The sequence below is a fragment of the Rhinatrema bivittatum genome, chromosome 1, assembly GCF_901001135.1.
Source record: "Rhinatrema bivittatum chromosome 1, aRhiBiv1.1, whole genome shotgun sequence".
NCBI lineage: Eukaryota > Metazoa > Chordata > Amphibia > Gymnophiona > Rhinatrematidae > Rhinatrema > Rhinatrema bivittatum.
The window spans coordinates 506,413,164-506,427,160 of record NC_042615.1 but is presented as its reverse complement, the minus strand read 5'-3'; the positions used below and the strand labels follow the sequence as shown (position 1 = coordinate 506,427,160).

The following is a 13,997-nucleotide window of genomic DNA, read 5'->3' as shown; positions in this document are numbered from 1 at the left end:
TCGCAATCACGATGTATGGAAAATGTTTTTAATGTGATTTTAGGTGTGAATGAGTGTGTTGAGTGAGTTAGTGAGTATTTTATTGTCTAGATAGATTGAGAATACTAATAAAAAGAATTTTTTTTGCACATAAATTTGTAAAATCAGAATACTCCTTTTGTGTATGTAGTTGTATTTTATAGCATAACAGACTACTCTTACTTCCTACCTAATAATCATGGGTAGGAGTGATGGGGGGGTTACTATGAAATCTTACATACCACAGTACGGAGGCAGATCTGTGGCTCCGTGTTATATCTCGTCATCAATTCTGGCACGCGGCGTCAAGGAAATGTTTTACACCAGCTATCGCCCTCTGCTGTCCTGTTGGGCATCTTTCTTACTTTTCTCCCTCTGTCTAGAATCTCTGGGTCCGGGCTGTTAATATCCTGTTTGGGGTCCTAGCAGTCTTCCATTTGACCTACCTTGGTTCCCTATTTGATGTGGACACGGAGGATGCCACAGAGGAGCAGGTAAGAGCGCCGGCAAAGCCACAGAACAGAGAGAGAATGATCATGGCATGAATAACGTGTTTGTTTTAACACGTCCTATTATTGCATTTTAAATTTCTGCCGATTGGATGTGGAGAGAGAGGGCAACAGGGCCAGACGTCAAAAAAAAAAATTTCACGAAAATGCATTATTGAATCATATGGAGGCACAGCTTTCCCCTGCCAGAGCCATAGCAAGGGAATTTGGCACCTATGGCCAGATGAAAAAATTGCACCTCCTCTGCCACCAATTCCCCAGGCTACTGCCACCACTACCATCACCCCACCCCCCCAGCCAAAACCAACAACTCCCTCTCCTCCCTCTAGCCCACCCCACCCTGTGCTCTTCCCTCTACAACCAATAACTGCTCCCCCTCAAACAAATAATCATTTCCTTCCAGAGCTTCCCCCCCCCCTCCCCACACACACACAGCAAAACATAGTAACAAAGTGGATGTCGGCAGATAAAGACCAAAATGGTCCATCCTGTCTGCCCAGCAAGCTTTTTATTTTTTATTTTTATTTTTTTTAGTAGCAGCTGCTGCTCCGTGCAGGCTACCCCCAAGCCCTCTGTTAAGGGTACTACAGCTGTCGCTCTGTGCAGATCATCCCCAATCCTTCTGTTAGGGGTAATAGCAGCTGCCGCTCCATGCAGATGATCCCCAATCCTTCTGTTAGGGATAATAGCAGCTGCCGCTCCATGCAGGCTATCGCCAAACCCTCTGTTAAGGGTACTACAGCTGTCGCTCCGTGCAGATCATCCCCAATCCTTCTGTTAGGGGTAATAGCAGCTGCTGCTCCGTGCATATCAGCCCCAGACCCTCTGTTAAGGATAGCAGCAGCTGCAACAAGGCAATGGCTAGGGCCAGAGAGATGATGGGATGCATAGGGCAAGGCATAACAAGGAAGTAATCAATGCCACTCTGCAGATCCCTGGGGAGATCTCTCCTAGAATATTGTGTCCAGCATGTATTTAGCAAACCTGTCATCCCAAAAATAGAACTAACTTCCAGAACTCTGCAACAACCCTATCTATGAAAAAGGTAGCTCCACAAATATTACACCAATATGCCTCCTAAAGTGAAAACACAAACCGTACTGCAATAGATACTTTTACAGAAACTACACTCTAAGAGTATCCCTCACCATGGTCGCATCCACTCTAACCAAATAGATGATAAGAGATCACAAATGCTAAATGTTCAGATAAAAACTGAAATGGGAACCCCGAGAAGCATGCAGTGCAATGCTGGAGAAATACCATTAGAAATGCATTTTCTCTTGCATCGAGCAAAGCACAAATATTGAGCTGCACATTCTCAAAACTGACTTATTCCAGTCACGAAAGTGAAAATGAAATGTTTTATTTTACCTTAGTTGTCTGGTCATTTTATTTTTCTAAACGTGTTGGTCCCAGACTCTCTTTTTCTGCTTTCCTCTTGTTATCCTACTCTTAATTCCCTTTCCAGGGTCCATTTTATATTTCTTCTCACTCCTGGTCATCTTCACTTCCTCCCCCTACATTTGTCTGACATTTGATCTCTTCCTTTTCATCTCATTTTGCTTCATTTCTCTCTGCTCTGCCTTTTTATCTCTTCCTTGCTATCCACTGATAGATTTCACCCCTCCTCCCTCTCTCATCCTTCAGTTCTCCCCTCATTCCCCCCCCCTCTCCACTTCACCCTCATTGCGTAACCACCAATCCCTCCCCCGCATCTCCTTTCTCTCACTCCCTCCTCTCCTTCCAGCATCTTTCTCCTCTTTCTCTCTCTCCCAGCATCTCTCCCCCTGCATCACTCCCTCTCAAAATCTTTCTCCTCCCAGCCTCTCCTCACTAAATATCTCCCCTCTTTCCCCATTTCCAGCATCTCTCTCCTCCATACTTCCAAGCATCTTGCTCCTTTCTCCCCCCCCCCCCCCCTTTGCATCTCTCCTCTCCAGCCTTTCTCTTTGTAGGATCCTTTATCTCTACTCCCTCCCCTGGCATTTATCACCACCATTTCCCTTCTCTGCACTCCTCCACATCCCTCTACTTGCCATCCTGTCAAGGCCTAGGTCCTCCTCTATCACCTGGCTGATCCAGCACTCCGCGGGGAGGGGAGGGGGGGGATAGCCGGATTGGCTTTCTGATTTTCTTCTTTCCCTTGGTCCAGGGCACTTACCCACATTCTCTCTCCTGCCAGCAATCCTATTATTTAAACAATTGGAAACTGCTCTGAGTCTTACCGTGGCAGGGACTGCACCAGAATGAAGTGAAGGCGCAGAAGGATGGGAGAAAATCTGCACATGCTCTCCTTTCAGGCTCTGTGGTGACCCCACCACTTCATGGTGAGAGGTGGGACCTGGAAGGAGAGCATGTGCAGACTTTCTCCCAGGACAAGCAGGATGGTAGTCCTCACAGATGGGTGACATCATCAGATGGGGCCCGGCACGGAAAGCTTTTGTCAAAGTTTCTAGAAACTTTGGCTGACACACTGAGCATGCCCAGCACGCCACTGTCCCTGCAGCCACGCGGGGTCCCCCTTCAGTCTTTTTATCTGCGGTGCAGTAGCCTCGTGGGCTTTAGAGCTTCTTTCTTAAAAGGAAGAAAGTGTTATTTTTCACCAGTTCTTGCCTGCTCCGGGGTCCCTGTTCGTGAGTCTGTTCCTCCGGCGTTGGTAAGTCAATTTTTCACGTTGTTGCAGTCTGTTCCCGAGCGTTTTCCCTTCAGTGACCAGCAGCCACCAACTGCGCGCCAGCTTTTTTTGATGGCGATCGGTTTCTCGAAGTTCCCCCAGTGTCTGCGAACTATGTCCATCATGGACCTGCATGACTTTTGCGTCCTCTGCCTGGGGCCTTCCCATGATGTTCGGTGCCCCAGTTGTGCCCAGATGACACCCAAGGGCCGGCGCTCCCATCTGGATAAGATGGAGCACCTGTTCGGTCCTCGACAGTCTGCTCCATCGACTCCAGTTCCTGGGACGTTGGACCAGGGTGATCGTGGTGAACCCGGGCCGTCGCCTTCGGTGTCCCGCTGCGAAGAAAAGGGTGCGGGGGATCGCCCCTCGCCCAGCCAGTCCAAGACCTCAGGGTCGCCTACCTTGGCGCCAGAGAAGGACTGGACCAAGCACTGAGGAAAACAGCACCGACGGTTGTCACCGCACAGTGCCGGCACTGATACCGGAGGGGCCTTGGCCGAACCCCTTTCGAAGCAGCCCCAAGGCAAGGAGGCCCCATACTCCTTCAGACCCGGGAGCCCAGGGCGTTCCCTCATCTGCGCTCACTACACCTGAATTTCAGGAGGAGTTGGACCGAGAGGTGCAGCAGGCGGTGCTCTGTGCCCTCCAGGGCCTCGAACAACCACCGGCACCGGTGGTTGTTCGAGGCCCTGGAGGGCCGGAGCCAGCATCCTCTATGCTAGCGCCCCCTGCTGGAGTGGCTGGATGTCTGGCTTGGAGTCCTGCCGATACAGCCAGTGCCCGGAGGCCCTTCAGTTCCCCCCTCCGATGCCATCCCAATTCCGGGATCCTTAGAGGAGGAGGATGCGACTCCACACCTGCCACGGAGGGCAGTGCCGTTTCTCCCTGAGCCTCTTCCCGGGCCATTGGGTGCTCCGGAGCGGCTGGGCCCACCGAGGCCCTCGATGCCTGCACGGCCTCCAGCAGCGAGGCTTCCCGACAGACCATCTGTGCCTGTGCCTCTGAGCCCAGGAATTAGCCTCCCTCCCTGGCCCCGTGGGGTCGCTACTGAGGAGGATGAGGATCCTTAAAACCCTTGGAACGATGATTCCTCTGAGTTTTCCTTGGGTGACCTCCCGTCTGAGCCTTCACCTCCGGACGAGAGGCACCGTTCGCCCCTGGAGGATTTGTCCTTCACCAGCTTTGTTCGGGCAATGGTGGAGGCTATACCTTTTAAGTTGCTTACTAAAGAGAATGTCCGCCATAAAATGTTGGAAATCCTCCAATTCGAAGTCCCGAAGGAGGTGGTGGCTGTCCTGGTGCATGAGGTCCTCCTTGAGCTCCTCTACCAGCTATGGGAGCACCCAGGTTCTGTCATCCCGGTCAACTGGAAGACGAATGCCATTTATTGAGTGCAGCAAGCCCCAGGATTCCAAAAGAGCCAGCTCTCGCACCAGTCTGTCATAGTGGAGTTGGCTTTGAAAAAAGCGAAGCGGTCCCCAACTCACTCTTCTGCCCCCCCCCCCCCCCCCGGGAAAAGACCACAGGGCCCTGGATGCCCTGGGCTGCAGAGTCTTCCAGGGGGCGATGCTCATTGCCCTTATAGCAGCGTATCAATTCTACATGAATCAGTACAACCACAAACTCTAGAAGCAGGTCCAGGAGCTGCTGAAGGTCTCCTGCAACAGCTCCAGGAAGGGTTGGAATCCATAGTGCAGAAGAGCTTTGAGGCTGGCAAGCGTGAAGTTCGGGCGGCCTATGATGTCTTTGAGACGGTGGCAAGGGTGTCAGCAGCCTGTATTAGTGCCCGGCGCTGGGCCTGGCTTAAGGCCTCCGACCTCCACCCTGAAGCCCAGGAGAAGCTGGCTGTCCTACCTTGCACAGGTGAAAACCTGTTCGGAGACAAGGTCCGGGATGCGGGGCCCAACTAAAGGACCACCAGGAAACCCTGCAACAACTATCTGCCAGCACCTCAGACCCTTCTTCAGCTACCCATGGGGCGCCATGTGGGGACCTGAGGAAGACCCTCTATAGGCAATGGAAATACTATTCTCTGGCCCCTTGGGCTAGGGCATCTCTGGCTAAGGGCTGCCGACCACTCCAGCAGCGGGTGCCTCGGGCCCAGCCCTGCGGCGGGGTTTTGACTGACGCAGAGAGAGCAGCAGCCTGATTCCGGTGGCCAGGGATCCCGAGCCACCTGTTGGGGGCCCGCTATGTCTGGTTGCAGACTGCTGGGCTCCCATCACAGACCGCTGGTTGTTAATCATTGTGAAATGGGGCTACCGCCTGAATTTTCTCAGCATTTCACTAGACTTCCCTCTCTCACTGGGGTGGGGTCTCGTGGAACATGCAGCTCAAGTTGGAACTCTCTGCCCTGTTATAGGCCAAGGCTGTAGAGCCGGTTTCCTGGGCCCAGCGGGCCAGGGGTTCTACTCCAGGTACTTTCTCATGCCATAGAGAACAGGTGGCCTCCGACCCTTCTCGACCTCTGAGCCTTAAACAGGTTCCTGAGGCGAGAACGGTTCAAGATGCTCATTAGGCACCTTGATTCCCCTTCTTCATCAGGGGGATTGGCTGTGCTCTCTCGATTTGAAGGATGCCTACACCCACATCGCTATATTTCCGCCTCATCGGAAATTCCTGCGCTTCTTGGTGGGCCAGCAGTACTTCCAGTACAGGGTTCTGCCCTTCAACCTTGCCTCTACACCCTGTGTCTTCACCAAGTGCTTGGCAGTGGTGGGGGCACATCTGTGCCGAAAGGGGGTGCATGTGTTCCCATACTTGGACGATGGGCTCGGCAGGAGTACCTTGAAAGAGGGAGCCCTTTGGGCCCTATATTCGACCATCAAGGTGCTCCAGCTGCTGGGTTTTCTTATCAATTATCCAAAATCCCAGTTGACTCCGTCCCAGCAGCTCAGCATTATTGGGGTGTACCTGGACACCATGGTGGCCAGGGCATTCCTCCCAAGTGATCGTCTGACAACTCTGTCAGGGCTAGCTTGGTCCATTCGCCATCAGCGAATGGTCTCTGCCTGCCTGCTTTTACGGCTGCCTGGCCATGAGGGTGACGCAGTGGACTCTGCGCTCCCAGTAGCACCAGGCCTCTCAGGAGCTCTCCGCACTGGTCCGGATAACCAGGCAGCTCAAGGACTCCCTCGTATGATGGGAACAAGAATCCAACCTAGGGAGGAGCCTTCCCTTTCAGGCCCCTCCTGCTCAGGTGATCCTTACCACCGATGCCTCCAGTATTGGCTGGGGTGCACATGTGGACGGCCTCCGCACGCAGGGTGTGTGGACGGTGCCCGAGGCGAGATGCCAGATAAACTTCCTGGAGCTACGGGCAATAAAGTATGCTCTGTATGCTTTCCAGGACCGCCTGTCCCACAAGGTTGTCCTGAAACAGACTGACAACCAAGTGGTCATGTGGTACGTCAACAAGCAGGGGGGCACAGGCTCCTATCTGCTCTGCCAGGAGGCCATGTAGATCTGGGCCTGGGCCCTGTCCAGTATACCTGGCAGGGACGGAGATTGTGATGGCGGACCACCTGAGTCTTACGTTCCATCCCCACAAGTAGTCCTTCAACCCCTCCGTGGCAGATGAGATCTTCCACAGGTGGGTTCTTCCTGATGTGGATCTCTTCGCCTCCCCTCAGAATCACAAGGTGAGTTGCTTCTACTCCTTGTACAGGGAGGACAGAGTACCAGCCTTGGATGCCTTCACCCAATCGTGGAGCGCAGGTCTCCTGTATGCGTACCCTCCACTTCTGCTGATAGGCAAGACCCTCGTGAAGCTCCAGCAGGATGGGGACTCCATGATTTATTGATTTATTTATTTAAAAATTTTTCTATACCGTCGTTAAGTTAAATACCATCACAACGGTTTACAGAAGGGCACGATAAAGAGAAATATGGGTGGTATAGATTACAAATTACTTGTGTGCCATCATAGTACGGTAACAATGTAAAATAATAAACTAGGTGTGTAAGTTAAACCTGATTGTTAGGAACAAGTTAGGCGGTTTGATTTTAACATTAATATGCTTATGTAGGTTATTAAAAACTTCTATCTTGGTGCATCCTTATTGCTCAACTATTTTTCTCCTTTTCTTTATCTTTATAAAATGCTTGTTTAAAAAGCCAGGTTTTCAGATTAGTTTTGAATAATTTCAGATTTGTCTGTAGTCTTATTTCGAGTGGCATGGTATTCCAGAGTACAGGACCAGCCAGTGACAGTGCTCTTTCCCTTACTTGTGTGAGATGTGCTGATTTGACAGAGGGGACAGTTAGTAGAGCTTTATTTGCAGATCTCAGGTTTCTTTGTGGTACATCATGATAGCCCTGCATTGGCCACGACAGGTCTGGTTCCCGATCCTGCGCGACTTGTCGGTCCAGGAGCCCATATGCTTGAGCACCTCTCCTGACCTCATTACGCAGGATCGGGGCAGGCTGCACCACTCGAACCTTCGGTCGTTGGCCCTCACTCTCTAGATGTTGAACATGTTGCAGGTCCTGGTAGCTTCTCGGAAGCCTTCCACATGGAAATCCTACCAATTGAAGTGGAGGAGATTCTCTGGCTGGTGTGTGGAGCAAGGTCGTGACCCTTTCACCTGTCCCACACCACGAGTCCTGGACTATCTATGGTGTCTCTGAGTTGGGGTTGCAGACTACTTCGATCAGAGTTCATCTGAGTGCCATCAGCACCTACCACCGAGGGGTGGGTGACACTCCAGTCACGGTGCAGCTGTTAGTAGGGTGCTTCATGCAAGGCTTGCTACAGTTGAAGCCTCTGCTGCATCGTCCTGTTGTGGCCTGAGACCTCAACGTGGTGTTAGCGCGTCTCATGCAGTCTCGTTTGAGCCTATGCACTCCTGCAAGCTTAAACACCTCACCTGGAAGGTTATCTTCCTGGTGGTGATTATTTCCACTCGCAGGGTCAGTGAGCTGCAGGTCCTGGTGACCTATCTGCCTTATATGAGGTTCTTCCACGACAGGGTGGTGTTACACACTCACCCTGACTTCCATCTGAATCAGTCTATTGTGCTACCCCCTTCTTTCCAAGGCCACACTTCCACCAGGGTGAGCGAGCTCTGCACACCTTGGACTGCGTGTGCTCTGGTGTTTTTTCCTGGAGCGCCCTGCAGCCCACAGGCAGTCCACGCAACTCTTCATCTCCTTTAACAAAAATAGACTTGGGGTTGCGGTGGGCAAGCAGACCCTGTCCAAATGGTTGGTGGACTGTATCACTTTTTGCTATGAGCAAGCGGGCCTTCCGCTCGGAAGCAGAGTAAAGGCGCACTCAGTGAGAGCCATGGCAGCATCGGTGGCCCACTTCCGTGCGGTCCCTATTGCTGAGATCTGCAAGGCCGCGACCTGGAGTTCCCTCCACACCTTCGCAGCCCACTACTGTCTGGACAAGGAAAGTGTTGTAAATATCAAAATCACAGACCATATAGAAAGACCTGGTTTAATGGAACAAAGTCAGCATAGCTTTACCCAAGGCTTCACTTTTTTGAAGAAGCTAATAAACATGTAGATAAAGATGAACCGGTAGATGTAGTGTATTTGGATTTTCAGAAGGTGTTTGACAAAGTTTCTCATGAGAGGCTTCTAGGAAAAATAAAAAGTCGTGGGATAGGTGGTGATGTCCTTTCGTGAATTACAAACTGGCTAAGAGACAGGAAACAGACAGTAGGATTAAATGGATAATTTTCTCAGTGGAAGGGAGTGGGCAATGGAGTGCCTCAGGGATCTGTATTGGGACCCTTACTTTTCAATATATTTATAAATGATTTTGAAAGGAATACGTCAAGTGAGGTAATCAAATTTGCAGATGATACAAAATTGTTCAGAATAGTTAAATCACAAGCAGATTGTGATAAATTACAGGAAGACCTTGTGAGACTGGAAAATTGGGCATCGAAATGGCAGATGAAATTTAATGTGGATAAGTGCAAGGTGATGCATATAGGGAAAAATAACCCATGCTATAGTTACACAATGTTAGGTTCCATATTAGAAAGAGATCTAGGCGTCATAGTGGATAACACATTGAAATCGTCGGTTCAGTGTGCTGCAGCAGTCAAAAAAGCAAACAGAATGTTGGGAATTAGTAGAAAGGGAATGGTGAATAAAACGGAAAATGTCATAATGCCTCTGTATCGCTCCATGATGAGACTGCACCTTTAATACTGTGTACAATTCTGTTGTCGCATCTCGAAAAAGATATAGTTGCGATGGAGAAGGTACAGAGAAGGGCGACCAAAATGATAAAGGGAATGGAACAGCTCCCCTTTGAGGAAAGACTAAAAAGGTTAGGACTTTTCAGCTTGGAGAAGAGATGGCTGAGGGGGGGGGATATGATAGAGGTGTTTAAAATCATGAGAGGTCTAGAACGGGTAAATGTGAATCAGTTATTTACTCTTTCAGATAATAGAAGGACTAGGGGGCATTCCATGAAGTTAGCATGTGGCACATTTAAAACTAATCGGAGAAAGTTCTTTTTTACTCAATGCACAATTAAACTCTGGAATTTGTTGCCAGAGGATGTGGTTAGTGCAGTTATTATAGCTGAGTTTAAAAAAGGATTGGATAAGTTCTTGGAGGAGAAGTCCATTACCTGCTATTAATGAAGTTGACTTAGAGAATAGCCACTGCTATTACTAGCAATGATAACATGGAATAGACTTAGTTTTTGGGAACCTGCCAGGTTCTTATGGCCTGGATTGGCCACTGCTGGAACCAGGATGCTGGGCTTGATGGACCTTTGGTCTGACCCAGTATGGCATGTTCTTAAGGATGGTCGACAGGATAGCACCTTCAGCCAATCTGTCCTTCGTAACCTGTTCCAAGTGTGAGAACCCAACTCTCCCCTCCTAGGGCCCAATCTGTGGCTCATGCTGCCTCCCGTTGTTGCCAACAGCACCCTGTTTGTTGTGCCTGTTGCACGTTATTGGGTGTCTGTTGGCCCCCAGCAGGATGTTAGTCCTCAGGAAACCCACCCGCCATGTCTGCGGTTTGTTGTTTTTATTTTTTGCTCGTCTTTTTTCACTTTTGAGACGAGATTGAAGGGGGACCCCGTATGGCCGATGGAATAGTGGCATGCTGGGCATGCTCAGCGTGCCAGTCAAAGTTTCCCGGGCCGGGCTCCATCTGATGGTGTCGCCCATCTGTGAGGACTAACATCCTGCTGTCCTGGGAGAACACCTGCTACAGGTAAGCAACTCTGTTTTCTCCCATCTTTCTGCGCCTTCACCACTTCATTGTGGTGCCATTCTTGCAGTGCAGAGACTTGGAGCCGCTTGCAAGTATTCAAAGTAAAGGTCTGCCAGCAGGGGAGAGGGAACAGGGAGGGGAAAGGGCTTGCAGCACTGCCAGCTCCTGCATTGTAGCCAGCGCCCTTCCCTCAGGGGAGCCTAGGGCCATAGCCATATTGGCCATAGACTAGCTACGGCACTGATCCCTGCAAATTGGGAGGTAAATGGGCAGAGTCGCACCCAACCATATAGGCATATATGATATGAGGGAGGGAACACACAAACCCAGTGTTTTGATAGGCTGTAGCACATTCTGTGATAATTTTCTAATTAAATAGAGTTGGGTGCCTGGCAGAGTTCTGGAGTGAACGTATATGTGTTAATACTGTGTGTGGCTTTCAGGAGAGGGGTGCTGGTAGTGAGAGTGATCCTTCCTTCCTCTGATGTTTTCCTTTTCTCACCCCTCTTAGGGCTATGGGATGTCCCACACTATCCATAAGTGGTCTGAGCTGAGCTGGGCCAGCCACTGGGTCACCTTCGGCTGCTGGGTCTTCTACCGTCTGATCAGCTGATTCTGGAGCTGGAGGAGGAGGGGGTTGCCACACAAGAAAAGCCGCCAGCCTCAACCATGTGAGAGGGAGGACAGCAGGCAATAAGATAGACGGCTAATGGAAAAGGCTTCCTTCTGCAGCAGTTTCCCTATTCCTACGCCCTCTGTTTTCTAAGGTGGATCACGCCCTTCCCTCATCCCCCTCTTGGGATTGGTGTTTCTGCTCTGACTTTGTAAATGTTTCCTAGTGTGTGGCAAGCGTCTTCCGTGCTTGCCTTACAGCTGGGGCCTACCTGAACAGTCGAAACCAGCGAGCTTCCCTCTTTACTGACCTTTTCCTTTTAGGAAGACTCATGTTAAATCATCGTGTGGTGGGTGCAATTTTATATTTCATTTTTTTGTATTGCAAGGCTTCAGTATGGAGAAGCCTTAGGAGTATCATAAAGAGAGTGACACACCTGCATACCAGTGACTGGCCTGATGTGAGAGATGGAAAGCAAAAAAAAAAAAAAAGAGAGAGAGAGAACATGAAGAGATTGCAATGCTCTGAACATGGACAGGCCTGGACAAAGGGACAATTTTATTTGTGTGGTACCCAAAGCAGAAATAACAGACTATGGTGAAGTGCAAATGCAAAGCTAAATGGGAAAATCTGCGCCAGGGAGAACCACAAGCCAGGACTGGCTGAGTGGAAGACGTGGGGGAGGGGTGTATACAGAAGTAGATGAGCAATGAAGGTCTCCTGCTGCAGCCACCCCACCTTCCTTAGGACAATAGGAAAAGAAGAATATTGTGCAGTCCTAAGGAGCTGGGGAGAGAGGAATGCTGCCCGCTGCTGATACAGGAGCAGCTAACAGGGGCCACCGCCCCCCTCTCCTCTGCCTCTTCCACCGCACAGGCTGCAGCCTTTACACTCATGTCGTAAACAAACTAGAGACACCCAACCATCTGTGCTGTCAGGTCACCAGCTCCTGGTTTTCATGCAGAACTCCAGAAGACAGCACCTTTCTTAAATAAATACATAAAAAAAGAACATCTTTCTACTTTGTGCTTTCCCCCCCCCCCCCCCCCTCTTCCTCCCCTTCCCCCTATCCAGCGTGGCAAGTGTTTTAAGAATTCTTGGGCAGAAGATTAAAACATTCTTCAGCTGCTCTCTCTCCTCTTAAGACTGGGACAAAATGGAATTTACTGTACACTCAATTGTTAGCACAAGCTTGAACCTTTTGAGCAGTAGCTTGTGCTCGTTCAACCATTTTATGTGCTACTGTATGTTCAATATATGTGCAATCCCTGCAGTCACCATGAGACAGCATACAGATGGGCACACACACACTCTCTCTCTCCCATCTGTACTTTGTGTACATATGGACTCATTCACCATTGCATAAGCCGGCGTGCACACTCGCTCAGTTATTGTGAAGCATCCGTTTCGTAAGATTACACACATCCTCACTGCTCAATCCATTTTGGGGGTGGGGGAGGTTCGCTCCATGGGATTCCTTTGCCGTGGTTGAGGGAAATTCCTTCTCCCCCCCATGGCAAGGTTCTCCGCCCTGCTCCTGCTCCCAGCGCTGCCGTCTCTCGTCTCATCCTGTTCAGGTGCCGTTACCTGAGACAGTGGACTTGGACCCGTTACCTTGCCAGCCCCACCCGGGCCGAGTCAATGATTAATGCCACCTATAGGAAGACCATTGAAAGCCCCAGACGATCAATGGCACCTGGAGGAAGGGGGAGGGAGAAGCCTGGGCTGGATGTTTGCTTAAGAAGAGAAAGAGGACACAGTGGGATTCAGGGGATGGGAGGAGAGACGGACAAGAAGCGAAATAAAAAGGAGGAAGGGGTCTAGTGAGGTAGATGAGAGTAAGAGAGAGAAACAGTCAAATGATTACAGAAAAAGGGAAGTGAAAGAAGGGAGAAAAAGGTAGGGAGGGACATGAAGAAAGCAGAAGGGAGAACGGGTTAGGGTAATACAAAAGCAGGGTGGGAAGGGAAGAGTTCTGGAGGAGAATACACAGCCAAAGCCGAACACGCGTTACAAAAGAGAAGCCAGAGGACAGCAGGGAGGGGAAAGTTTGATATATTCTGCATACAGCACAAAGGAGTTGCGTGAGTGGTGGAGCGGCCATGGCAAAAGGCAACTGTTCCCTCCCTGGCGGAAAGTTCCCTCTCTCTTCAGAGTTCTTCCAAGGTAAGGAACTTGCCTCCGCTCTTCCTCCTGAGCTCTTTCAGTAGGACTTGCCTCAGCACTTTCTCCTATTATCGTCCAATGTAAGGACTCGCCTCCATGCCTCCCCTCAATTCTGAGGTAAGAACTTGCCTGCACTCTTCATTTCTCGGTTCTCCCAAGGTAAGGGCTCATCTTTGAATTTTCTCTTCACGTCTTCCAAGGTAAGAGCTTTGTTTCCACTTTTAATGAAGAATCTTCATGCCATGGTAAAATAAAATGTATTTTCTCTGTTGTAGTGGAAGGAATCCTCATTAAAACATTGGAGGCTGCAAAATACGAATATCCCTACTCTCATTTCCTGTTTTTAAATGAAAGGACTCCATTCCCTCCTTTTCTGTGCCTTCTACCCCACCCCAGCTAAGCCCCCCCATTCTCCCTCATAGGCTCAGTGCTGCCATTGTGGTTTGTCTGCAGTGATAAAAAACGAGCTGTGGATCTTCGTCATCCCGGCAGTGGTGGCCCTCGTCCAGGTGGCCCTCTTCCTGGAGGAGATGGGCTTCTTCTTCCGCAACGTGACCTCCGCCCATCGCACATGCCTCTACCTCTGGATCCTGGGAGTCTACCCGGTGAGGACCGACGTACTCCGTTACTGGGGCGGTGGGAAGATGGTTCGCCTGGCACCACTTGCTGTGCTGAACGATCCACTTGTTATGGGATGGAACAGGTTTATATTATTGAGACCAATCAGATGGGTGGGGGAAGTCTTCCGTTGTCATTGGTTCTCACTGCAGGACAAAGTGACTCTCCTAGCCAAGGACTGCTGAAAATTCTCTGGCCTCCT

At 50.3% G+C, this 13,997-nt stretch overlaps 1 protein-coding gene across 1 annotated transcript in view; it reads left to right on the top strand.

Moving 5' to 3' along the window:
* Positions 1-11,555, top strand: part of PORCN (porcupine O-acyltransferase) — a 59,315-nt gene extending 47,760 nt beyond the window's left edge. Inside the window, 2 exon segments of the mRNA XM_029610823.1 lie at positions 402-512; positions 10,910-11,555. Coding sequence (XP_029466683.1) covers positions 402-512; positions 10,910-11,011 — 213 coding nt within the window. The 3' untranslated portion in view covers positions 11,012-11,555.
* Positions 11,556-13,997: the final 2,442 nt, after the last annotated feature.